This window comes from Electrophorus electricus, chromosome 10 (assembly GCF_041902795.1).
Source record: "Electrophorus electricus isolate QZ-2024a chromosome 10, ASM4190279v1, whole genome shotgun sequence".
NCBI lineage: Eukaryota > Metazoa > Chordata > Actinopteri > Gymnotiformes > Gymnotidae > Electrophorus > Electrophorus electricus.
In genome coordinates, this window is record NC_137506.1 from 32893209 (window position 1) to 32919893 (window position 26685).

The 26685-nt window shown below is 48.1% G+C and overlaps 1 protein-coding gene across 6 annotated transcripts in view; it reads left to right on the plus strand.

Annotated features, from left to right (window-relative positions):
- The window catches only part of ttc27 (tetratricopeptide repeat domain 27), a 55690-nt gene that overhangs the window by 19422 nt on the left and 9583 nt on the right, over positions 1-26685 (plus strand). For 5 of the 6 annotated variants that reach the window (XM_081721361.1, XM_081721357.1, XM_081721362.1 and 2 more), the window contains 8 exons: positions 6154-6267; positions 9642-9737; positions 10908-11030; positions 16992-17219; positions 18127-18225; positions 18665-18745; positions 18894-18946; positions 19576-19741. In XM_081721361.1, the coding sequence (XP_081577487.1) occupies positions 6154-6267; positions 9642-9737; positions 10908-11030; positions 16992-17219; positions 18127-18225; positions 18665-18745; positions 18894-18946; positions 19576-19741 (960 nt within the window). The remainder of the gene's footprint in view (positions 1-6153; positions 6268-9641; positions 9738-10907; positions 11031-16991; positions 17220-18126; positions 18226-18664; positions 18746-18893; positions 18947-19575; positions 19742-26685) is intronic. The other variant, XM_035532763.2, reaches the window with a different exon arrangement.

The following is a 26685-nucleotide window of genomic DNA, read 5'->3' on the forward strand; positions in this document are numbered from 1 at the left end:
TTTACAGACGGACACCATTTCAATCGTCCTTTTTGTTTTTGCTGTGATGATTTACAGTCCTGAAGGAGCCCGACCCACTCAGATCTCCTGGTGCCACTTGTCCCTGCGGTGCGTGTTGCCTTAGTGGCTGCTGCAGCAGGAGACATGTAGACGGAGGCCACTTAAGCTCGGAAATCTGTGCAGGAAGCGCAGACGGTCGGCGGGAACGCGGGTTAGCCGCTGAGGTTAATTTACAACCCCGGTGTTTATGTGGCTGTGCCCCATAAATCTCCTGAGGACACCAACGCCAAGCCCTGATGCTTTTCCCAGAGACTCTTCATGAACGTCTCTAAATAAGCTTATACATTTAAAAGAATCTCTGGCTTTATTAGGAGATTAAGTCGTCGTCTCATAAAGGAAACGGCTGTCTTTGCATGACTCTCTCACTTCCGTTCCCAGCTGAGTTTCTCATTACGAAAGTCATCCTAAAAGATGGCAAAGTAGAGAAAGGGATAAATATTTAACCCCCCCCCCCCCCCTCTGGAACACACAGAAGGTAACGGCCCATGTGCTGCGGACTGTGCTACATTAGCTCTGTGTCTCCCGGGCTGCTCACAACACCCATCCAGACTGGTACCATAGAGGACGTGGCACCTGGCCTGGCTATGACCTCACGTGGCCTCTGTCCTGCACCCCTCCACCCTACCACTACTGCCAAGGCTTCAGATTTGTCTGCAGAAGTCAGGTTTACACAACATCTATTGGGAAGTGGAGATGTCATAGTTCCTTACTGTGTCCTCGCACACTGCTTGGACAAATAGGACCTTCCTTCTCCTCTTACTCCTGAACTGGCATGAAAGATCAACATAGAATCAACAAACACTCCACACCGGAGCTCTGAATCACTGCACACCAGGGAAAAAAAGCTTAGAGCTCTGCACCATAGACTGGAAGCTTGCTGAGAGGGACCACATTCCTGATGGTCACGTAGCCGGCTGGGGTTATACCAACCCACGCCGTGTAGTCCTGCAGGCTGGAATCACTAGGTTTAATTAAAGAGGGTTTGTGCCACACGCTGACGTCTGAGAGGGGTTTGTAGCTCTGCTGGTGCAGACATGGGGCAGATGGTGTCCGCGGTCGACCTGTGGACCTCGCTGGTCTTGCGCTGGGGCGACTTCTAAAAGGTTAGATGTGTTACGAGACTCTGCTCTCCCACGCTTTGCCTGTTTCCTGCATCTCTGCTTTTCATTTTCCGCTAAAAGAAAGTTTTGTTTGGTGTAATGCAGAAGATTAATAGCCTGCGTTGCTCTCCAGCTGAGGATTTGCTGTGTCTAGCCGACGTGGCGGAGACAACCGTGAGAGTGCAGTGAGCAAATGTCTAAAGATCCCTCGCGCCTCACAAACGCACCTACGACGCTTGCAGGTCTTTGTGAATCCCGCCAGACGTCATGGCCCACACGGGTGTGAGCTGACGCTGGGGACCTCGGCACAGCACATCCGGGTCCGGACAGGCTCCTTCTCTCTGGAGCTCTGTCTACTGGGTCTCATGGGCGGATTGGATATTGTGCAGGAACATCCTGAGGAAAGGTGTGTGGTTTTTCCACAGACCCTCAGACTGGACCTCCGTGAGATCGGAACTGCAGAGCCACGCGTGCACAGAAAGCAGAATGGGACACCCCAGTCGGACGAGTCCAGGTCACCTGTGCCTCACTCTAGAGCTGCTCCATATGTGAACATGCACTCCTACGCTCTCACAACAACCTCTGTCTTGCCACTCTGAAACTGTAGTGATGAGTCCTGCCAGACCAGGGTTGCCAACTTTTCCCAAAACCCCTGGAATCGGATTTTGTTAGATGTGATGGTATTTGAAATGTGGCCAGTGGAGGGTGGGAGAAATTTCCAAGAAATTCGGGCCTCGTTGTAATTCCTGGTTTGACTTGAACAAAAGATCTTGGGTTTTTCTCTCTCTCTCTCTCTCCCTGTTTTGCATGTTCCCAGAAGCTAGACTTCTGCCAAAAGGTGGAGCAAAACCCCCAGCAGGAGTCGATCACATTCTTGGCTAGTCAACTCTTCTGATGTGTCTCCCTCGCCCTGCTGGGCATATGCAATCAGTGTTGGTTCACAACATGTGATGAGCTCATCCTGAAACCTCATTACACACAAACAAACATGTGTTTTCCCAAACTAACCCAAACTGCAAAGTGTCTCTCAAAATTTGTTTTTGAAAATGTGCGACTCATAGAAATGAGAGTTTAATATTCTATTGTGTCAGAGTCGCACGCTGTGTGCTGGCGTGGTAACGCCCAGATCTGTCTGTCTGCTTCCTGCAGATGTTCCTGATGTTCCTGATGTTTCTCTTTCATACTTTTCCCTCCTTTCCCATTATGGTACATTATGAAGTCCAGTATGCCCTTTAAATCCAGTTAGTCTGTTTTCCAGTAGAAGAGCTTCTCCAGCAGACTGGTTCACATGGTACTGGGAAGCCCCTGCTGGTCAGGGGTCCTGCTTGTAAAGGATGTTGGATCTCAGTTGGACCTCCTCCATACATATTAACTTCCTTTCACTCATACTACTCCCTTCCCTGCCTCTCTCCCACTATTTCTGTGAATCTCTCTCTCTGCCCCTCTTTCACTCTCATTCATTTCTCCACATTTTTATCCACCTTTTATCTTTGTGTGTGTTTGTGTGTGTGTGTGTGTGTGTGTCTTTGAGTAAGAAGTGCATGGTTAGAAAAGCACAGCATGTACAACAAATTTGCTGACGTGGTCCGGCGCCGGTGCGAGATGTTGGCAGTGGAGACGACGAGGCATGCAGGAAACATGCCTCTCTGAAAGTGTTTAATGTCGGGCTTCCGCGTGGTGGTTTCATAGCCACCCTTGATGAGCCTTCCCGAATGAGAATTGTTGATATGTGGTCAGCGTTCCGAGTCTCTGCGGGGGCTGTTGCTGGATAAGACGCAATAGGTCCATCTGCTGCTGACTCCGACAGGAACTCCCCCCTTCCAGCCCTGATGCATGTTACCATAGCAACGCAGATTTCAGGGGCGAAAGGGAGGCTCATCTTTGGAAAGTTACATATCTGTTCCACCACGTCCCCTATGGGGGGGAGCGGCTTTGCGATAATCATCTTTTCAAGTCGGAGCGGAAGTGTGGGATGAGGAGAAGACGACCTCTAGAGGGATTGGGGTTTATTTTTTATTCCTCCCTACCACAGTACTCCCCTCCCCCACCCACCCCTGACATTCCTACCATATCTTTTTATCTTCACGCACAACCTAAGACTGTGTAGGTGGTTGAGCGGGTGTGTGTATCCCCATGATGTTCTGTCATCATCTCTGCTGCGACGCCTCAGAGGTCGTTGGAAGCCTGAGCTCAGTGTGTTGTTAGCGGCGTGTGGATTTGCTGACACAACTCTCCCTCCCACCCAGAGCACTGCGTGAGCTTGATATCCTCCTTCAAACTCGACTCACCGTTGTCTTTCATCTTGCAATCCACCGATTTCTCTGCTAGCGGGTGTCTGGTTCCTCATCTGGTTCCTTGTCAGGTTCCCCTCCTCTAACGCTGGATAAACTCACGTAACACAGCCGCTGCTGGCCCTCCCATGTCTTTACTGAAGTTCTTGACATAACTTCTGAATTATTGATCATGTTTGTAAAGTTTTTCTTTTCCTGCTGCATGCACACTTTCACCACAGTAACAGCATAACAGTGCAGGCCGTGGGACAAACCCTGTGACCTCCGTCACACTAGCCAGGTGAGCTCCAGCTGACCCGCTCAGGGACCAGCTCTCGGGTTGTGCGCTCCCCTGGGTCACGCTGCACTCCACCGGAAGGGAGTTCACCACGAGACTGAACTCAGGAAGTTTGTGAAAATGACTGAATATTCCTACGGTTTCAACATTTAAGTGCTGGAGGAGTTTGTCTGTTTTGGATTATGTTAATCAGACTGAGAGATAATACAAGATCGGTCTTGTTGATGGACTGTGGTAGGAAGCAGGTCAGGACTGAGAGATGGAACTCTCTCTCACACTCACTCACTCACAGCCTCACTCTGCCTCACTCTCTCCTCTTCATCAGGCAGCAGGCAGGTCTACACTCTACCACACGCTCTATTTCACCATTTCTGGCCTGTGTGATCATCTGCCTTCCTCAGTCCTCTTCATTCTTAAAGTTTGTTCAGTGTGCTGTTTCCAGGAAGATGACTGAGACGCTATTGTAGCTTTGAACTGTCCACACAATCTACTTCAAAGTGCTGCTGCTGCTGCTTTAGAAGTCTCTGAACACCTTGAGGTCTGATCTCGTTTCTGACGTGTGAAGAGGTTTATCTGCTCTGCAGTCCTTTTTGACCTTCACCGTCCTGAAGTCCAAACAGTTCTTTGCTCTTGTGACTTGGATTCACATCTTTCCTTTAATCATTGTGATTTATCTGTTTTCATTTTCTCTGTTTTATGTTGAGTTCTGTGTGTTTTGTGGCATTTGTGTGTGTAAAGTGCATCTGTGTGAATGAACTGTACTCCACAAATAAACCCACCTGTCACCAGAAGCAGCGATTTAGCTCAGAAGCTATTTACCTAAACAAATTTGATTCGTTTCAATTAAAATCCAGAAAATTTATCTTTTTGCTGTTGATCTTTGTTATGCCACATTAAACCTGGTGCCCACAGTGTTGAAAACATCCTTCGTTCTTTTGGGTGAGACACAGACCTGCAGTGTTGGGGCTCGGCTTGTTCAATGGTGTGTGTGTGGTGACCAGGACGAATTCTTGGATTTATAATGCTTTCCCTCAAAGGTTTGACAGGTGGGGTTCCTAAAGGGCTTTTAAAGTTCTTCTCCTGTGAGCCTGAGGTATGTGAAGTCCTCTTCAATCTTGTTGAGGTCACTCTTGTCAGGAACAGGGAGAGGGATGTGTGTGGTGTGATGGTGGTAGTAGCTCATAACTGATGCCACTAAATCATTCATAACTCAGGATATTATCAAGGAACACGCACATGTTCATTTACAGCATTTAGCTGACACTTTTATCCAAAGCGACTTACAATTGAGGGTTAAGGGGCTTGCTCAGGGGCCCAACAGTGGAAACCTGGCAGTGGTGGGACTTGAACTGGCAACCTTCTGATTACTAGTCCAGTACCTTCACCACTGAGACACCACTGCCCCAGATACATACGTCACATACACACACCCATTCTAAGACTAAGAAGTAGATGAGTGACTTGTTGTGACCTTTGTGTAACACATTGACCTTCCTCTGATTACCTACAAAGGTTGTTGATCTGAGTTTACTGATGTACCACACACACTTATACACACCCCTGTGTCCACATGATGAAACAACTCTCTCTCTCTGTGTGTGTGTGTGTGTGTGTGTGAGTGGTCCAATCTTGTTCCCTGCTGTGAGTGTGTGCGCGCGCTTGCGCTCAGACTCATGCTCCTCCTGCTGGTTGTCGCCGCCCCCAGCCTTTGACATCTACATCCGCATGTACCCAGTTTAACCCCCACAGTGTTCTTTAGAAGATTGGCTGTATAAGCTCCACCTTCTCTTCTGGACTGTGACCTTTCACAGTGCCTCAGACAAGATGGCAGGCAGCACTATCACTAGCGCACTAGCATTAGCACTGGAACTCTAGTGCTCTAGTATTACTCCTGCTTTGCTCTCGGAGTCGTTTCTGAGATCCTGTCCAGTGTGACGACCTCCCATCTCACACTGATTATATGCAGTAGTTCATATGTTGGTCATATTGATGGTACATCAGTTTGTTGGGTTGTACTGCTGCAGCTGGGGGCTAACAGAGGCAACGTGGGTGGAGCTCGCCCTGGTCTGTGGGAATACAAGTTTGACTGGCCTGCGTATAATTAAAAATCTCCTTGTCCTTTGATAGTCAGGATAAATATGCAAACCTATAAAATAATTTTCCCCAATGTTTACATTTTTCATTTAGGTTCTTAAACTACCAGGTGTTCGTGATGGCTGTTCTGTAGTTCAGACATATTACAATAACTGTTCTGTAGTTTTTACTGGAGAACATCCAGCAGATAAATCACTGGAGGTGAGGGGAGGGCTCGGCCTTTCTGACCTCATAGTGAAGCCCTGCACGTCTGAAGGATGTGAGATATGACAGGACAACGTGGACAAGGCTGCTGATCTCTGCGCTCGCTTCTGTGTTTTCTGACCCTCAGTGTTTGCTGTCTCAGCCCAAGTTCTGGGCCGTGGAGGTGACGTCACTGTGCCTGAGGACCAAACTGGAAAGGTCCAGCTCACGGAGGGTGGAGAGAGCGATGATGCAGACGCAGGTAGGAGCACGCACGCACGCGCGCGCGCGCGCAAATTAAGCCACAGTAACAGATTATGACAGACTTGTGATCAAACGTGTGTGTGTGTGTGTGTGTGTGTGGAGAATGACTGCTTCCTGTTTCTGAACGGATGTTTGTTGGGCTTGCTTCGCTCCAGGTCCTCCCACTGGCTACAGCTCAGGGCCAATAAGACAGAGCAGCACTATCTGGGAAGTGGGTTTGTGTGGTCTGTGCTCTGCACACTGTTTTGTTGCTCTGTGCGTGTGTGTGTGTGTGCGGGGTTCATTCTCTTAAAGGATGTTGTCTGGTTCAGAACACTTGGACACAACTGCACATTTGTTTCCTTGAGCACCGGTGATGATAATGTCGTCCAGATTGTTGGCCTCCGAGGGCTCAACGTCCGCCGTCACAAACCCGTTTCACAAGTCACTCGGGGGCTGGACGGGGGGGCATGAGACACACACAGGTGCACCAGCATCGACCACAGAGCAAGAGGGACATCCAGAACCGACTGTGTTCGGACGTTCCCGACTGTGCTTTCGGAGTGTGTTCAGACGCTCCCAAGTGTCCCCACCACAGCAGTCCGGGGACATCCCACTAGGGACGTCTCACCGACAGACAGCAGCTGTCTGGTCTGTCCGCACGAATGAACATATAGAAATTGTGGCGAGGAAAGAAACATAAGATCTTTCTTTGTGTTTTATTTATCGGTGGAGGGAGACAGTTTCTGTTTTGTCTTTAGAAGTGTTAATGTCTGAAAGGATGAAGAACAGGAACAGAGGAGGGGCGGATGTCACATGATGTTCTTTCAGATTGGAAGGGCTAGTCTTGTGTCCTGTGAAGTATAGGACATGGTCATGTGTCCTGTCATAATTTCATTTTCTTTGGAGAATAAGCTGTCTCCTCTTTGGACATGAGGAAACCAATCACAGTCAGGGGCCAAGTCATGGCGAATCACAACTAGGGTCTTCTCTGTTCCACTGTGCCCATGTAGTGGGTGAGGGTCTCCTGCAGAGAGGGGAGTGCTGTATGAATCCTCTTCCTGCTCTACTCTGACTGTCCATGACATCCACAACTCTGTTCAGCATCCAGACAGCACAAAGGAGAAAGTGGATGTGAGCGGGTTTCTTTCACAGTGGTGTGGTGAAATCAGACCAGTCTGCCTCCGGGTCTGGTGAGAGGTTCTGTGTACAGCCACGCCACTAATGATGTCTTGGATAAAGTAGATTTATCAGAGAGAGATTTCAATTTCTTCCCGTAATTGGCAACGTCCCTGAAACAGAGGCGTGGGGCTTAAATCCCTGATATGGATTTGGATTTCTCGGTGTTGGGTTAAACAGCAGTCTCAAAGTGAATGCCGGGACGTAATCCCAAGCCTGACTGACCCCCCCCAACGCTTCCACACACATTCCCTTTAGCCTTCGACTAATTCAGTGGGAGTAGGAGGGCAAGTCTCATCTGCACAGATAACACTGGCTATGCTTCTTCATGCATGTGTTGCCCATTAATGGGGATTAAAGGACCTGTGTGTCTGTTCATCAAAATCAATTATGCTGAAATATGACCTTTGTCACCTATTAAGGGCAATTCTTGGTGTTTTTGGCATGCTACTGCTAGACGTGTTAACATGCGTCACTAAACACATTAGTGAACATGCGAACTCAGTCGATCTTACTTAAGTGTCCTGTTGGCATGACTACCAGCTGTTTCATTTGTAATGAGTTTTATTCCCAGGTTGTAATTTGTAATGAGTTAGTAATTCTCTGTTGTATTCTATTATTATTATTATTATTATTATACATTGGCGTGTGTGTGTGTGTGTGTGTGTGTGTGTGTGTGTGTTGCGGGTGAGGTCTGAGGTTCCTTTTTTCCCTTCGTCATTTGGAAATTTCATTTCCTCACAAGTTTGTTTTGGAGCTTCTACTTAAGTTGGAACAACCCCCCCCCGAGCAATGTGCTATGAGGGTAGGGTTAGCATCATTGCAGTGGAAAACTGAATGCGTGTTTCATTTTATGAATGTCATTTTCACAGTTCTGTAGTGCTGGTGTTTCCGTCGGTTACAGGAACGTTCTGGATCAGTGCCGGTATGACGGTATGGAATTCGGGAGGATCGGACGCATTTCGGCCACTTTTTTCCCTGCTGTGATGTAATCACAGATGTGAGTGTGTGTCGCTGCAAGTCTGACAGATGGAATGTTGATTTATATCTCCCTGTCTGCCAAGGTTGACTGGAACGTTGCCGTCGGCATTATGGCTTTCCGCATCGTTCTGGTGGAGATCCCATACGCAAGTGCCTCTGGTCTTGATTCAGCTCAGGTGGCCACGTGGCGCCTGATCGGGAAACAAACACTCGTGTATCTCATGCATGCAACTGGAGCATGCACGGGACGTGCGCAGTGTTGACGGGCAGATCGCCTGGTCATCCGTCTCAGGACTGTCCCGTCAGGATGGGTTCAGCACGTCCTCATGTCCATGTGATCAGTCAAAATGTTTTCCTTTCCTGGCATGTTCAGACAGCTTTATAATATGTTAAACTCCTCCTGGTCCAACACACATCAGACTCAGATAGTATCGCATCATCCAGATTATGTCCTGCAGAAATGCCACAGAATTTCCATTATGGTGAGCTACAGCAGATTAGAATATACATATGTGTGTGAAATCTGATAATTATGAATAGTGGATGTTGTAGTATTTATAGTATCTATGGGTGTGCAAATATAGGACTAGTGGAAAAAAACATAAACAATTGAGGCTGACCTTCAAATAAAAGGTTGTTGACATGCACCGTGTGTGTGCGTGCGTGCTTATGTCTGGTGTGTGTTTTTTCCTGTGCCCTGTGGCTTTCTTTTGTAATCGACGCTGATCCTCTTGTAATGAGGCTGTCTGCATTTACCAGGAAAACGCAGCAGTGATGAGGCGTCAGTAGGATACGCATGACTGAGCGCCCTTGGTTACTAGATATTGTCATAATCTGAAACGTTTTGGGTGAACTGCCAGTGTGTGTGTGTGTGCTGGTGTGTGAGTGGGTGTAGCCCTGCAGGGGTCTTATTTCAGAGTCTCCATGGTAACACGTCAGACATGAAGCCTTTGTTTGGGTTCGTCACATGTCACTTCTTTACTTTTCAAATTCATATTTAAAAAAAGAAAATCTTGATGTTTCTCTGTTGCCTCATTTCCCGTCATTGTCTCATCATCATTGGTCTCAGGGACAAATAATTCCAGCTGTACTCTCATCCGCCTCCATCCTTCCCCCCACGTCCTCTCTGTCCCTCTCTTCCACTCTCTCCATCACCTATGGCCTGACTTTGTGTGTGTTTTGTAAGTGATTTCATGTTTAAACCCTCATCTCCTGCGTATGTATGTCTTCCAGACGCTGGTGGACTTCTTCAGTGAGAAGACGTGTCCAGTACAGGAGAGACTGAAGATCTTCTACAGCTGCCAGGCACCACCACACTGGAGCATACAGGTACTGGACCCTCAGTCTGGGTCACCTCGCTCCCAGTCAGAACAGAGAAGGAGACAGAGAAGCAAGCTGCTAAAAGACTTGGCAGGGTTGGAGAAAAGGAGCAAAACTGAAAAAGGGGGGAAAAACATCAAGAGATGGTGAGGAGGAGATGGAAAGATGGAGAGATGAAGGCAGAGGGAGGGAGGGATGCAGAGAGCAGACGAGCACGTGACATTGTAATAAGGAGGAACAGCAATAAAGCTGGAATTGAAGAGCCTAGAGCAGCCGCAGGCGCGCGCGTGTGTGTGTGTGTGTGTGTGTGTGTGTGTGTGTGTGTGTGTGTGTGTGTGTGGAGGGCAGAAATCTTTCAGAGATGGGAAGAGAATTCAGAAATCACTGGACTTGCTTACAGAATGAATCTGTCTGCTATAAATGTGAAGAAATGTTGCATTAGCATCTGCCATTGTACAGGGACCAGGCTGTGGGGGGGGCTAATCTGATACGCAAATGAGACACACATCCCTCTCTCTCTCTCTCTCTCCCTTCCTTTTTCCCTCTCTCTCTCTTTCTCTCTCCCTCTCGCTCTCACTCTATTTCTATCACACTCCTACATCTCCCCTCTTGCGTGATCTCAGATTGTGACGCCAGTGACTAAATTTATGGATTTGCGGGTACCCATAATGCTTGTGGGACGTAATGTTCCATACAGGGTCAGGAGGATGCTGGGGTCACAGGGAGGTCGTGGAGTTGGCTTTTAGCAGTTTACACACAAACACATGATATTTCTGAAGGTGACCCAGACTAGTGAGAGTCACTGCTGGGATAAAGATGAGATGTAATGAGATATAATGTGGAAACATCAGCAGAAGTGTGGCATTGTGCGGAGGCCACGTTGTCTCGTTGGGGACTTTGGAGCAAACTTGCACGTGTATTCAGTCAGCAAGGTTTTTTCTCTGTGACTGTTCTGGTAATTTGGTCTGGATAAGACATCTGTCTGATGACAAGATTTAAATGCAAATTAAGGGTTTGTGTGTGAGAGAGAGAATTGTTGTGAATGAATGGATTTAAGTGAAGTCTGTTATGAGAGGCCCTTTTCAAACACACGTCCTCTAGTTATTTTGTTGTTTGGTGTTGTTTATAAATGTATACAGATCTTTGTTGAGCTGTACATGTTGGTTCCTCTCTCTCCAGAGACAGTTAGCCACTCTGCTAACAGATCTGGGTTTGACTAGCTCTGCTTTGCTGATCTATGAAAGACTGGAACTCTGGGAGGATGCTGTCGTCTGTCTGGAGAGGATAGGCCAGCACGGCAAGGTACACACACACACATACACACACACACTCTCGCGCGCGCGCACACACACATATATACACACACACACTCTCGCGCGCGCACACACACACATATATACACACACACACTCTCGCGCGCACACACACATATATATATATACACACACACACACACACACACACTCTCGCGCGCGCACGCACACACATATATACACACACACTCTCGCGCGCGCGCGCACGCACACACATATACACACACACACTCTCGCACGCGCGCACACACACACATATATACACACACACTCTCGCGCGCGCGCGCACACACACACATATACACACACACACTCTCGCGCGCGCGCACACACACATATATACACACACACTCGCGTGCGCGCGCACACACATATATACACACACACACTCGCGTGCGCGCGCACACACACATATATACACACACACACTCTCGCGCGCGCACACACACATATACACACACACACTCTCGCGCGCGCGCGCACACACATATATACACACACACACTCTCGCTCGCGCGCGCGCGCACACACATATATATACACACACACTCTCGCGCGCACGCACAAACATATATACACACACTCTCGCGCGCGCGCGCGCACACACACATATATACACACACACTCTCGCGCGCGTGCGCACACACATATATGCACACACACACTCTCGCGCACACACATATATACACACACACACTCTCGCGCGCGCGCACACACATATATACACACACTCTCGCGCGCGCACACACATATACACACACACTCTCGCGCGCGCGCACACACACATATACACACACACTCTCGCGCGCGCGCACACACACATATATGCACACACATATATACACACACACTCGCGCGCGCGCACACACATATATGCACACACATATATATATACACACTCTCGCGTGCGCGCACACACATATATACACACACACATATATATACACACACACTCTCGCACACGCACAAACACATATATACACACACACTCTCGTGCGCGCGCGCACACACACATATATACACACACATATATATATATATATATATACACACACTCTCGCGCGCACACACACATATATACACACACACTCGCGCGCGCGCACACACACATATATATACACACACTCTCGCGCGCGCACACACACACATATATACACACACACACTCTCGCGCGCGCACACACACACATATATACACACACACACTCTCGCGCGCGCACACACACACACATATATACACACACACACTCTCGCGCGCGCACACACACATATACACACACACACACACACACACACTCTCGCACGCGCGCACACACACATATATACACACACACACACTCTCGCACGCGCACACACACACATATATACACACACTCGCACGCGCACACACACACATATATACACACACACACTCTCGCACGCGCACACACACACATATATACACACACACACTCTCGCGCGCGCGCTCACACACACACACTCTCGCGCGCGCGCACACACACACACATATATACACACACACACTCTCGCGCGCGCACACACACATATATACACACACACTCTCGTGCGCGCGCGCACACACACATATATACACACACATATATATATACACACACTCTCGCGCGCACACACACATATATATACACACACACACTCTCGCGCGCGCGCACACACACACATATATACACACACACACTCTCGCGCGCGCGCACACACACACATATATACACACACACACTCTCGCGCGCGCGCACACACACACATATATACACACACACACTCTCGCGCGCGCACACACACACATATATACACGCGCACACATATATACACACACACACTCTCGCGCGCGCACACACATATATACACACACACACTCTCGCGCGCACACACACATATATACACACACACACACACACACACACACTCTCGCACGCGCGCACACACACATATATACACACACACACTCTCGCACGCGCACACATACACATATATACACACACACACTCTCGCGCGCGCGCGCTCACACACACACATATACACACACACACTCTCGCGCGCGCGCTCACACACACACATATATACACACACACTCTCGCGCGCACACACACACACATATATATACACACACACTCTCGCGCGCGCACACACACATATATACACACACACTCTCTCGCGCGCGCGCACACATATATACACACACATATATATACACACACACTCTCGCGCGCGCACACACACACACATATATACACACACACACTCTCGCGCGCGCGCGCACACACACATATATATACACACACTCTCGTGCGCGCGCGCGCGCACACATATATACACACACATATATATACACACACACTCTCGCGCGCGCACACACACACACATATATACACACACACACTCTCGCGCGCGCGCACACACACATATATACACACACACTCTCGTGCGCGCGCGCACACACATATATACACACACATATATATATATACACACACTCTCGCGCGCACACACACATATATACACACACACACTCTCGCGCGCGCGCACACATATATACACACACACACTCTCGCACGCGCGCACACACACATATATACACACACACACTCTCGCGCACGCGCACACACACATATATACACACACACTCTCGTGCGCGTGTGCACACACATATATACACACACATATATATATACACACACTCTCGCGCGCACACACACATATATACACACACACACTCTCGCGCGCGCGCACACACACATATATACACACACACACTCTCGCGCGCGCACACACATATATACACACACACACTCTCACGCGCGCACACACACATATATACACACACACACACACACTCTCGCACGCGCGCACACACACATATACACACACACACACTCTCGCACGCGCGCACACACACATATATACACACACACACTCTCGCACGCGCGCACACACACATATATACACACACACACTCTCGCGCGCGCGCTCACACACACACATATATACACACACACTCTCGCGCGCGCGCACACACACATATATACACACACACACACTCTCACGCGCGTGCGCACACACATATATATACACACACACACACTCTCGCGTGCGCGCACACACATATATACACACAAACTCTCGCGCGCGCGCACACACACATATATACACACACACACTCTCGCGCGCGCGCACACACATATATACACACACACACACTCGCGCGTGCGCACACACACATATATACACACACACACTCTCGCACGCGCGCGCACACACATATATACACACACACACTCTCGCGCGCGGCAACACACATATATACACACACACACACTCTCGCGCGCACACACACTCACGCACACACACATATATATATATATATACACACTCGCGCGCGCGCGCGCGCACACACGCGCACACACACATATTCACACACACTTGCGCACACACAGACACTCGCATGTACACACACATACACACACTCTCGCACACACTCTCGTGCGCACACACACATATATACACACACACTCTCACACATACATACACACCCACAACCGCATACGGCCATACTTACGTGGGGTTGATGGACATTTTGCTCTGTGTGACATCATGTGACCCTGGGAGTTGAGGCACCTCTGAGGCATTTAGTGTGATGTAATGCAACACTGACATCAGAGGGCTGACCTCATTCTGCACTGTTGTGCGTGCGTGTACATTCAAACATGCACTAAGAATCTTGACAGTAGCTCAGTTACAATCACCACTGTGGCAGTGATGGACACACCCACCTGGCTCCACCCACCTGGCAACAGTTTGTGTGTCTGTCTCAAACCTGATGACAACAGTCTCACTGAAATATAAACTCGTGCACAGACAAACTGGCTACCGTGTGAACACGCACACACATGCGCACAGACACACACACATGCGTGCGCGCACACACACTGCTCCTGTACTCTTCTCACATTACAGGAGCTCTCTGTCCTTCAGTCTGACCAGAGACGTCCAGGCTGATGATCCGAGACGGTTCTGAGATGTTTCTCTCCATGTGAACAACACTGCAGATATGAACAGGGACTTGGACATTTGTAAAGCTTCTTTGTGACATCTGTTGTAAAAAGTGCTATAAAATTAATTTTGATATGTATGAACACAGACACGTCCACCACTACCCTGTGGCATGGAGGAGACACCCTCCCTCCCCTCTCTCTGTCCTCCCCTCTCTCTGTCCTCCCCTCTCTCTGTCCTCCCGTCTCTCTGTCTGGCTTTTTCGCTTCCTCTTGTTCCTCTCACTTTCTGAATGCAAAGATGAATGAACTCTGAGAAATGGAATGCACGGGGGGCGGAGTCTGGTTTAGCCGCACTGGACTCTGTGTGTGTCTCTCTCTCTCTCTCTCTACCCACCATGTTTGTATTTGTGCTCAGTCCAAGAAAACGAACTGAAAATATTTACTGTAGGTGTGTCTGTGTATGTGTGTGAGGCGTCTGGTCCAGCTGTGCTGGGGTGGGTGGGGGTGGGTTGGGGTGTGTGTGTGTCCGCGTGTCCGTAACAATGAATAAAGTAGCCTGGACACAACCAAAAGATCAGGAGATTCCAACAGAGGTTTTGTTCAGTTTGGTCTGATGTCAATCTATGATGTGCTATAGATCTCAGCTAACCCTGACCCTAATCCTGACCCTCACAATAACCCTAACACTACACTAACCCTAACCGGTCAGAGCTAAAACAGATCACCACCTCTGTGGAGGACACACACACCTGTACGTCACCACACCTGAGGGTGGGAGAGGCTGTTTGATCCAGATTGGTCAAACGTATGACTGGACCACACTGGTGATCCCTGCTGGGTACCGTGGTGCTATTGGCAGGGAGATGCTGTTTGAGTGTTTTTGTGACCTGACGCCCTCATTTCTGCACAGATAGCAGCTCTGAGTTTTTAGAGCATTTTAACTACTAATTTGACATTGGTAAATGCTTTTTTCCTTTGCATATGTTTACTCTTTTCAGCCATGTGAAAACGAGCTAACACGACTTTTAAATCTTCTGAAGTTTCGATCGCAGTTTTGGGAGGAAAAAGTCTCCAGTAGACATTTCTTGCTCTACAAGTCAGATGAGAATTCCATGGTGTAATAACAGTCAGGAAGGGGGTTTGGTACTCAGCCATGTAAATGACACCTGGCATGGATGTTACAGGATGACTGACCCCCGAAACGATGATACAGGATGACTTGTCCCTGCGACGACGTTCCAGGATGACTTGTCCCTGCGACGACGTTCCAGGATGACTTGTCCCCAAGATGACAACACACACCCTGTAACACACTACATCAGACACGCGCTACATCAGACACTGTACCACATTAACACGCTACATACAATACACACCCTGTAACATGCTACATACAACACAGTGTTACAGGGCTACATACAACGCACACCCTGTAACATGCTACATACATTTACGGCGTTTAGCTGACTCTTTTATCCAAAGCGACTTACAGTTATGTAAGAGTACAACTTGAGTAATTGAGGGTTAAGGGTCTTGTTCAGGGGAAACCTGGCAGTGGTGGACTTGAACTGGCAACTTTCTGATTACTAGTGGAGTACCAAATGTGAGTGACTTAATTAAAGATCTTTGCTGAAGGGTCAGCACAGCTAAGCAGGGAGATGATCACGTCTAAGCTTGGGTCACGTCTGACACCACTGGGTTTAGTGTGAGGGAAGCTGAGCCTCGTGCTTACTGATGCTGGAACACACAGCCAAGGGAGTGAGTGTGTGGCAGAACCTGAACGGGTTTGAATCTCAGTGGAGGTGTCAGCCTGCTTAACAACTTCACTATGATGGTAACCCACGGCTATATGTTATTTCAATGCTTTTTTTTCTCTCTCTCTCTCTCTCTCTCTCTCTCTACCCCCCCCCCCCCCCCTTTTTTTCCCTCCATACCTTTTAGGCAGAGGAGATCCTGAGACGTGAGCTGGAGAAGAAGGCGACTCCGTCCCTCTACTGCCTGCTGGGAGATGTAGTGAAGGACCCTCAGTACTACGACCAGGCCTGGGAGCTGTCTGGACAGCGCAGTGCCCGCGCCCAGCGCTCCCGCGCCTTGCACCACCTCCGCAACAAAGACTTCCAGCAGTGTGTGGAGTGTTTTGAGCGCTCATTACGCATCAACGCCATGCAGGTCTGTCTCACGCGCATGCGCACACACACACGGATGGGGATATTTTTATGAGCTCATATCCACCCACCTAAACATAAACTTGTTGATGGATATATACAAACATGTGCTTTCACAAGCGTGACACATGCAGACACGCATAAACACACACTCACACATGTGTGCACAAACACACACACAGACACACGCACCCTAAACCACAACAGTGATACAGAGCTCCTCACTCCTGAAATACAGAATCAGACCAAAGCAGCTGACCCTGTGCACAGCAGATGGCTTAAGAGAGGAGGATAACAGTTAGAAAGAAGGGACAGGCGGAGTAGTGGAGGGAGGGAGCGAGCGAGGGAGTGTTCTGGGTTGGCAGAGGAGTGAGTCATTTCCTTTTGTTTTTCTTTCCTCCGGATTGAACTATAATGTAGCGTGAGACTGAGACCATGGTGACCCACACACACACACACGCGCATATACGCACACACACATATACAAACGCACACACACGCACATATATACACACGCACATATATACACACACGTATGTATACTCTCACACACGCACAGTACGAGATAAAAGTGAGCTTAGGAAGTGAGATGAGTGAATGACGATGAGATGGAAGTGAAGGAGGGAGAGATCGTAAAGGAGAGATGGAGACAGTGGCGCGCGAGTCCCAGTGATGGTGGCGCGCGAGTCCCAGTGATGGTGGCGCGCGAGTCCCAGAGCTTCCTGCTCAATTTCCTGGAGAGAGTCCCTCTTGTTTGCTTTGTCACTCTCAAATGAAAATAAGAAAACATCGTCACACATCTTTGTCAGTTTTATTAACACCAGCTGCCCTTTTCAGTCCACAATGTCATGGTAACATTTGGTTTTCTTCACCCAAGTTGTGTATTCATCTCTCTCTCTCTCTCTCTCTAGTTGGGGGTGTGGTTCTCTCTAGGTTGTGCGTATTTTGCGTTGGAGAATTACGATGGAGCAGCTAAATCCTTCCAGAGGTGTGTGGGGCTGGAACCAGACGTGAGTCACATGAGCGACTAGCACGCCGTCATTTGAAAACATTAATTTTGTTGTGTTCTGTCAGCAGTCCACTCTGGCAGTGAGGGGTCATGTGACCACCACACCCCTGCTGGTCACATGGTCCCTGTTTGTTACCTGACAATGGTATACAGAGTGAATTAATGTGTTTTAATATTCATACTTTTATACTGTTTTATGTCTCATTCCTCCACTTCTTTCCTTCTTCACTCTAATTCTCCTGTTAGTCCAGGAGGACACAGGCCTCTGCCCACCTGTAATAACAATTAGAAGATTCATTAAGTGAATTACATTAGAACCTTTCATGCATTAAAAATAGCAGCTTTTTAGAAAAAACCCCAAAAATGAACAACTGTTGAATACCCATAAACCAAAACCTCAGAGGGCATGTACATTGGAAAATCTTTTTTGGGGGAAGCAGGAGGGGTGTGGAGAGGTTGACCCCTGGCTGGTGCCATCCATACATCCTTCCTGGACCTTTCTGGACCTTTCTCCTGGTCTGGTGGGTTGTTTGTAGCATGCTCTGCCCTCTGACTACTGATCCATTCATGGGGTGAATATTTGCGAACAAAAAAAAGGAAACTAAAACCATTGAGAAATGTATTGGTAAGGAGATTTTGCTTTACACAAGTTGTTCTTTTTTCTTTCAGAACTCTGAGGCCTGGAACAACCTGTCCACAGCCTACATCAAACTCAGGAAGAAGTAAGTCAAAGTGGACACGTTTCACTCCTCAGAAAGCACATTACAACATTTCAGCACGCACACACACGCAGGTGTTTATCTGATGATCCTCCGTGGCTTGTCATCTCAGGCTTGCTGTGTCCTGACCTCTGGGCAGGTGTAATTGTAAAGCTGCATCTCTGGTCTCTGTTTGACTGAGCCCCATTGATGTGTACGCTAGGTAAACGGCGACGAGACCGCCTCTCACCTCTGAGTACTTTACTGAGCAGGCAGGGTCTTCCGAACACCCTGGTGGAGCGGCGACATGCCGAGTACTTGTGGGAAATCTCTCTCTCCCAGGTCCCTCAGCCAATCAGCCCTGTGCACTCATCCCTAAGATGAGACTTGGGAATCTTCTATTAAAACCTGGTTACTGCTGCTCAGTCAGTCGAACAAAGCTCAGAACAAAGTCGCTGTGTGTGTGTGTGTGTGTGTGTGTGTGTGTGTGTGTGTGTGTGTGTGAGCCTGGTGAAGTGACGCTTGTGTGGGCATTGGAGACCAAACGCAGTTCCTCTTCATCTCTGTACCTCACCCACACGTTTGGGGCTCCTCCACCCAGAGCTCCTCCACTCTGCTCCTTCATCTGACCCTGTGCTGCATGTCACCCACAGGGAGAAAGCCTTCCACACCCTGCAGGAGGCACTCAAGTGCAACTACGAACGCTGGCAGATCTGGGAAAACTTCATTGCCGTGTGTGTCGATGTGGGCGAGTTTGCCGAGGCCATCCGAGCCTACCACCGCCTGCTGGACCTGAAAGACAAGTACCAGGATGTGGAGGTCAGGACCACTGCACGCGCACACATTATCACACTCGCTCACATATGCACATTCACATACTCACTCACACTCACACACATGCACTCAGACACACCCACACTCACATACATGTACACACACTTGCACTCACTCACAAATATCACTCTAAAATATTTGACATGTAAATGTGACTCACGTCTGTTTTGAATAGTGATGTGTTAAATTCAGTATTGACAGGGTCAGTATATAGTGCAAAGGGGAACATGAACAATCTCATGTCCAAGTGTGTTTATAGGGTAAGGTAGGTGTGTGTGTGTGTGTGTGTGTGTGTGTGTGTGTGTGTGAGAGCAAAAGATGCCATCTATGTCAAATTTTGTGTGTGTACGTGGGTTTAGAAGGCAAACTGCATGTGTGTCATTAGTAGTGAATGGCGTGGATGGCTGAAAGGTGTGTGACGTGACACCTTGCCCACTGCCGAGTTAATAAATGAGGCTTGCGTGACATCACCCTCACACGCCTGCCTGCCAACACACGTCACATGCCCACCATTTCACTGCACGTTATACTGTGTATGACTATGTATGTGACGAATAAACCAAACTTGAACTTGAACATCAATGCCTGCCAATGCGTCACATGCCCGCCAACACGCATCGCACGTTTGCCAACACGCGTCATACACCTTCACACAGCCGCCGACACGCGTCACACAGCTGCCGACACGCCCGCCAGCCTGTGTCTCCCAAACCTAGACTGGGCTGCTCTCAGCTACATCAAAACTGACTAGATTGAGCTTGTCATTGTACCATTAAAGTAGCAGTCATCAGATATATCGACACCTACTCCCACTCTACCAGTAATCAGCTTTATCAACACCTGTACTCTACCAGTTAGGTTAAGGTCAGGTTAGGGTTAATGTTAGGGTCAGGGTTTAGGGTTCCTGCTTTGAAGCATTTTTGAAACAACTGTACCATCAACATTAGTACAAACAATTGTATGCAAATATAAAACTCTGGGGAGCACACAGACACGTCCCAGTTCACAAAGGAGCACAAATTAACCTCCGGGTTGGATGAATTTTGGTCCAGTCTCAACCTGGGCTGGAACCAGGCTGAAGTTTGCAGGTGGTCACCAGGATGAAGGCCTCCACTTCTGGAAGTGTGTTATCCTGTCTGATGAGGCACTAACTGTCATCACTATGTGTGGAGGAAAAGTGGACAAGATTTTTAATCCAAACACTACCACTTTTAATCCAGAGACCACCACCCCAGGTGTGATCATGGTTGAGGGATCTTCATGGTTGGAACAGTGACTGGTGCACATTAACTGTTGGATCAGCATCCATGGTAGAATGAGGATTGTGTAGATGTGCTCGAGGCTCCACATCAGCCAGGATGTCTAAATTTGGGCAGAGCTCAGGACAGTGATCCGGAACCTTCTGCCAAAGTTGTGACGACGTGAAACTCTTGGAGTGGCCATTACTAAGCCTAGACCTGAGTCCCATAGAAGGCGTGTACTGAACTGAAAAAGCATGTTTAAGCAGGGTGGTCCACAAAACACCAGTTCCTCCGGTTCTATCCAGACTAATGAACAAAAAACGGTCTGCCTCACCAACGTCTAAGGTTATAAAAACCTTTGACCCATTTAAAATCTGATTTGATAAATAAAACAGAAGACTCTTTGTTTTATGGAAATGGAGTACATGACTTGACACAGGAAATGTATGAAAACATGAAATGTGTGGAGTTTGAAAAATGTCATTTAAATGTCTTGAGCAGAGGTGTATGTAACCTTTTAACCTCAATATATACATACAGATAAACAAGCATGTGCGCCTGTATGTTCAATGTCAAGGACCGTGACCTCAGGGACTGAGTGTTTACTCTTATGTACAAATGATATTGCAGTAGTAAAACTGAATAGTGCAGACAGAAGCCCATGAAGAGGGAGAGAGTCCTCGAGCACCACAGCACCAATATACAACACTCACGACATAAAAGTAACACATACCTGCCCTTGTGCTGACCTTTAAAGACTAGCTTAGCATAGCAAACTGTTAACATAAAGCACCAGGACAAACCATTTCCTGGTTCATTCTGGTGCTGGAGGAGACCTGCTCTTCTCTTCAGAATTCTGCATCTTTATTTTCTATTTAAAACTAGAGGCGTAGGGGCAGGCGTATAGAATTGCAGAGGTCAGAAAAGTCAGAGTTGAGTGACCCACGGTAACCAGGGCTTCAGCTATCTGGAAGGCCTCTTCCATTACAGCATTTATCTGACACTTTTATCCAAAGCGACTTACAAGTCTGACTGAACGCAACTTGAGTAATTGAGAGTTAAGGGTCTTGCTCAGGGGCCCAACAGTGGAAACCTGGCAGTGGTGGGACTTGAACTGGCAACCTTCTGATTACTAGTCCAGTACCTTCACCCCTGACACACCACTGCCCATTAACCATCACCCACACAAGTACTTTCCCCACCTGTGCGTCTGGGAGTATTTCTTCCCTGGACCCACACATTCCTGGTTTGTGTCCTGCTGCACTGCTGTGTGGAACAGCAGACATGTTGAAACTCGTCTGAGTTTCTCCTGGGTGTGTGTGTGTGTGTGTGTGTCGTGCTCTCTCTCTCTCTCTCTCTCTCTCTCTCACCAAGCGAGTGAATAGAGGAGGGTCTATGTATGAAGATGAGTCCTTTATCCCCATCTCCAGCTGTCACACTGAATGAGGCCTGGATGAGATTTCACTAACTTCCCTAACCTGCCTCTGCGCACACACATACCCCTCTACCCTCCACCACGCCCTCCTCTTGGTTGAGGTTTCGCCTCTTGTACAGACTTCACTTTCTAATACTTACACTAACAGCTGCTCTGCCTTCTGCCTGTGCTGTGTGTTCCTGTCCACAGACAGCGCTGGGCTCAGTGTTTCATCAGTGAGTTTCACGCTGTTGCTTTATTCTTCCACAATAAACATCACATGATCGTCTTCTCTCACCCCACTGGTCATCTTGTAACCTTCACTGAAGAACTTGACTTGAAGATCCTTTCTTGTGGTGTTTCTCCTCTCACTCACACTAGCACCGTTCTCTCTTAAGACAAGTTGGAGTCCTCGTACTTCATCTGTCGTCATCATTGGACCTGATCTTCCATCACCTCGACCCTCCGGCCTCAACGACTACCGCCCTGTTGCCCTCAGATCAGTCGTGAAGTGCTTTGAAAAGCTAGCCAGAGACTTCATCACATCTTCACCGCCAGCCTCCATGGACCCACTGCAGTTTGCATACCGCCACAACCGCTCCACTGATGATGCAATTGCACATCTGCTCCACACTACACTGACCCACCTGGACAAAGGGAGGGGAAATTATGTTAAAATGCTATTTGTCGACTACAGTTCAGCATTTAACACTATCATCCCCTCCCTACTCACTACTAAGTTGGGGGATCTAGGACTGCATACATCCCTGTGTGACTGGATCTTCAACTTCCTAACAGACAGACCACAATCAGTACGGGTGGGCAACTGTGTCTCATCCACCCTCACCCTCAGCACTGGAGCTCCTCAGGGTTGTGTCCTAAGCCCCCTGCTCTACTCACTGTACACCTACGACTGCACAGCCACTTCCAGCTCCAGCGTCATTGTCAAGTTTGCTGACGACACCGTTGTCGTGGGTCTGATCTCGGACAACGATGAGAGGGCCTACCTGGAGGAGATTAAACACCTGGAAAACTGGTGCCAGGAAAATAATCTCCTCCTAAACGTCAGCAAGACAAAGGAGCTGATGGTGGATTGCAGCAAGAAGCAGGAACAGCACTACCAACCTGTGAGGATCAGTGGAACCACGGTGGAGAGAGTAGTTCATTTCAAGTACCTTGGTGTTCACATCTCGCAGGACCTGTCCTGGTCCCGCCACACCAACTCCCTGGCAAAGAAGGCTCGTCAGCGTCTTTACCACCTCAGACGCCTAAGAGACTTCAGACTGCCCTCCAAGGTACTGCGGAACTTCTCCACCTGCACTATCGAGAGCATCCTCACGGGGAACCTCACAGTCTGGTTTGGGAATAGCACCAAGCAGGACAGACAAGCACTCCAAAGGGTAGTGCGTTCAGCAGAGCGCATCACTCACACAGACCTGCAGACCATCTACTACAAGCGGTGCCAGACCAAGGCCAGGAGGATTGTGAAGGACCCCACCCATCCCAACAATAGACTCTTCTCTCTGTTGAGGTCAGAAAAGCGCTTTCCCTCCCTGAAGACCAAGATAGAGAGACTGAAGAGGAGCTTCTTCCCACAGGCCATTCGGGCCCTGAATCAGGGAAACATAAACTGTGGGGACCACCACCATCATGTAACTGTAAATATTCAATTGTAAGATGGAACTGTACATTGTGTACATACATATACATATCCATATATACATTGTACATTGTGTATATAAACATATACATATATTGTACATACATTGTTAATATATTTTGTATATATATAGATATATATTTCCCTATACACCCCTGTTTTTTCTCCTCAGTTTGGACAGAGCACTCTCAAACCATTTCACTGCGAGTAATACTGTGTATGACTATGTATGTGACAAATAAACCAAACTTGAAACTCTTATCTGACTCATAAAACTGGACCAAGTCTATACCAGTATTTTCCATGCCTGTCGCAACACTCTCCACGACTCCTTCCCAGGTCTCCTCTCCTCTCCACAGAACTCCACCCGTCTCATTTCAACGTCCACCCTATCTCTGCTTTGCCTCTGGCTTCCACAGCCCTAAATGCCACATCTGAGTCCTTTCTAGCCCCCTTCTCTCTCTTCTCTTTAATGAATCGTCTTTTCCTGATCTCCTTTAGGTCTTGACCCCTGCCCATAATTCTCTGACTGTCTGAGCTGCATATAGCAACTGCAGAGAAACTCTGAGCAGTTGAGAGAATGTAGAGACAGTCGGGCTCATTCTGTGGCCTCTTGTCAAACTTCACTTTATACGATGAGGCACTAGAAACGTGTGCATTCCCCCCCCCCCCCCCCAGATCCCTCCCCCTGAGCAGCTTAGCACTATTCTCCGTTCCACAGTTCTCCAGGCTCTTATTACGACCATCTTAAATGGCTTGAAAATGTTGTCATGTACAGTTATCTCTCCATGGTTACACTCATCTGGGCAAAACCCACTTCTGACCCTTTTCAACTTCAGCAACAACCAACCGTATCTTTCTTATTTTCCTGTAGTTTATAGTACATTGTCCCTCTGTCTCACCTAGAATGGATTCCAGGACACACAGCCATTTGTCTTCATACCAGCGCACACTCCAGAAACTGCCCTCATCATTACCTCGTTCATGTTACCAGATCGTTCAAACTTTGATCCCAATCCACAAGGATCTGTGCGAGGATGTCTTTTCTCTCTGATCTCGTTCTTGTTCTCCAGGAGTGGTAATCTCTTCTCAAGGCATCTCCTACGCTGATGACACAACTACTTCTCTCCTTCCTTCCCTCAGACATTCATATCTCGACTCGCAATGCCTAGTCCATCATCATGGATGGCTGTCCATCACCTAAAATTGAATCCCAGCAAAATGGAACCCCTGCCTGTACTGATCTGATCATCTACTTTGAAACTTCAAAATCTGAATTTACCCCACAAAAATGGAAGAAACCTGGACATGGTTGTGAATGAGCAGCTGTCGTTCTGTTATTTGTGGTTACTTCTGTTGCAGCGTAAGCTAAGCCGGAAAACCCAAGAGATATGTTCATCTGTTTTGTAGCCTGGAGCATGGATGATGATGTTGTGAAGGCCTCGGTACCCAGAGTGTTCTCGCAGGTGCTAGAGGATTAAACACAAAACCCCCCAGCCAAACTTTTGTTGGGTTTGCTCGGGAAAAGTCAGTATTCAGCAAGTGATGTGTCGTGTGTACTGTCACGTTCAGCGCGTTGAGGAGCTCTTATTGTTACAGAAGTTCATAAACTGTTCTCCACCCCAGTTGGTCATATCCCTAAACAAACAGAAGGTATCAACGTTGTCCCAGATGTCTGTTGTAGCCAAAGAATTCGTACTGACACACACAACTGTTTTTGTTTCTCTTTCTTCATCCATAAAGGCTCTCATTCTTGAAAAACGTTGCTCAACATTAGGAGGATTTGACGGTTTCTTTTGAGGGCAGCCACTCGGCTGCTTGGCCAATCCCCCGTGATGTCCAGACTGGGCTTCTACAGCTCCTAGCAGACCCCCTGCACCTGCCACCAGGCTGAAGCTGAATATTCATACACATATTCATATGCGTTTCCTTCAATGGCTTCCCATAGTCGCCTGCATCAGATTTAAAACCCTGACTAGATTAGACCTGCTAGCAGAAAACACTGGTCTCAGCCTTCATAACTCCTGTAATCTCCTCTTGAACCAGTGGCCCTTAAGACACATGGGGATGTACCTCAGGACTCTACAATGCTCAGGTGCTGCAGTCTCCCCTGACTGTCCATGCAGCTCATGTTCCTGCACATGAAGTATGTTTAGTCACCCCAGAGGTGCCTGATTAATCAGTAATCCTGCACCTTCACCAGCTGCTTTATTGTGTACCTGTTCAACTGCTCGTTAATGCAAATATCTAATCGGCCAATCACGTGGCAGCAACTCAATGCATTTAGTCATGTAGACATGGTCAAGATGACCTGCTGAAGTTCAAACTGAGCATCAGACTCGAGAAGAAAGGTGATTTACGAGACCCTGAACGTGGCCTGGTTGTGGGTGATAGACAGGCGGGGCTGAGCATTTCAGGAACTGCTGGGATTTTTCCTGACAACCATGTCTTAACCAAGTTTTACAATTGTCTAAAAAACAAACTATCTAGTGAGCAGCAGTTCTCTGGGTGAAAATGCCTTGTTGATGTCAGAGGAGAATGAGCAGACTGGTTCATGCTGATAGATGGACAACAGTAATTCAAATATCTGTTACAGCTGAGGTGTACAGAATAA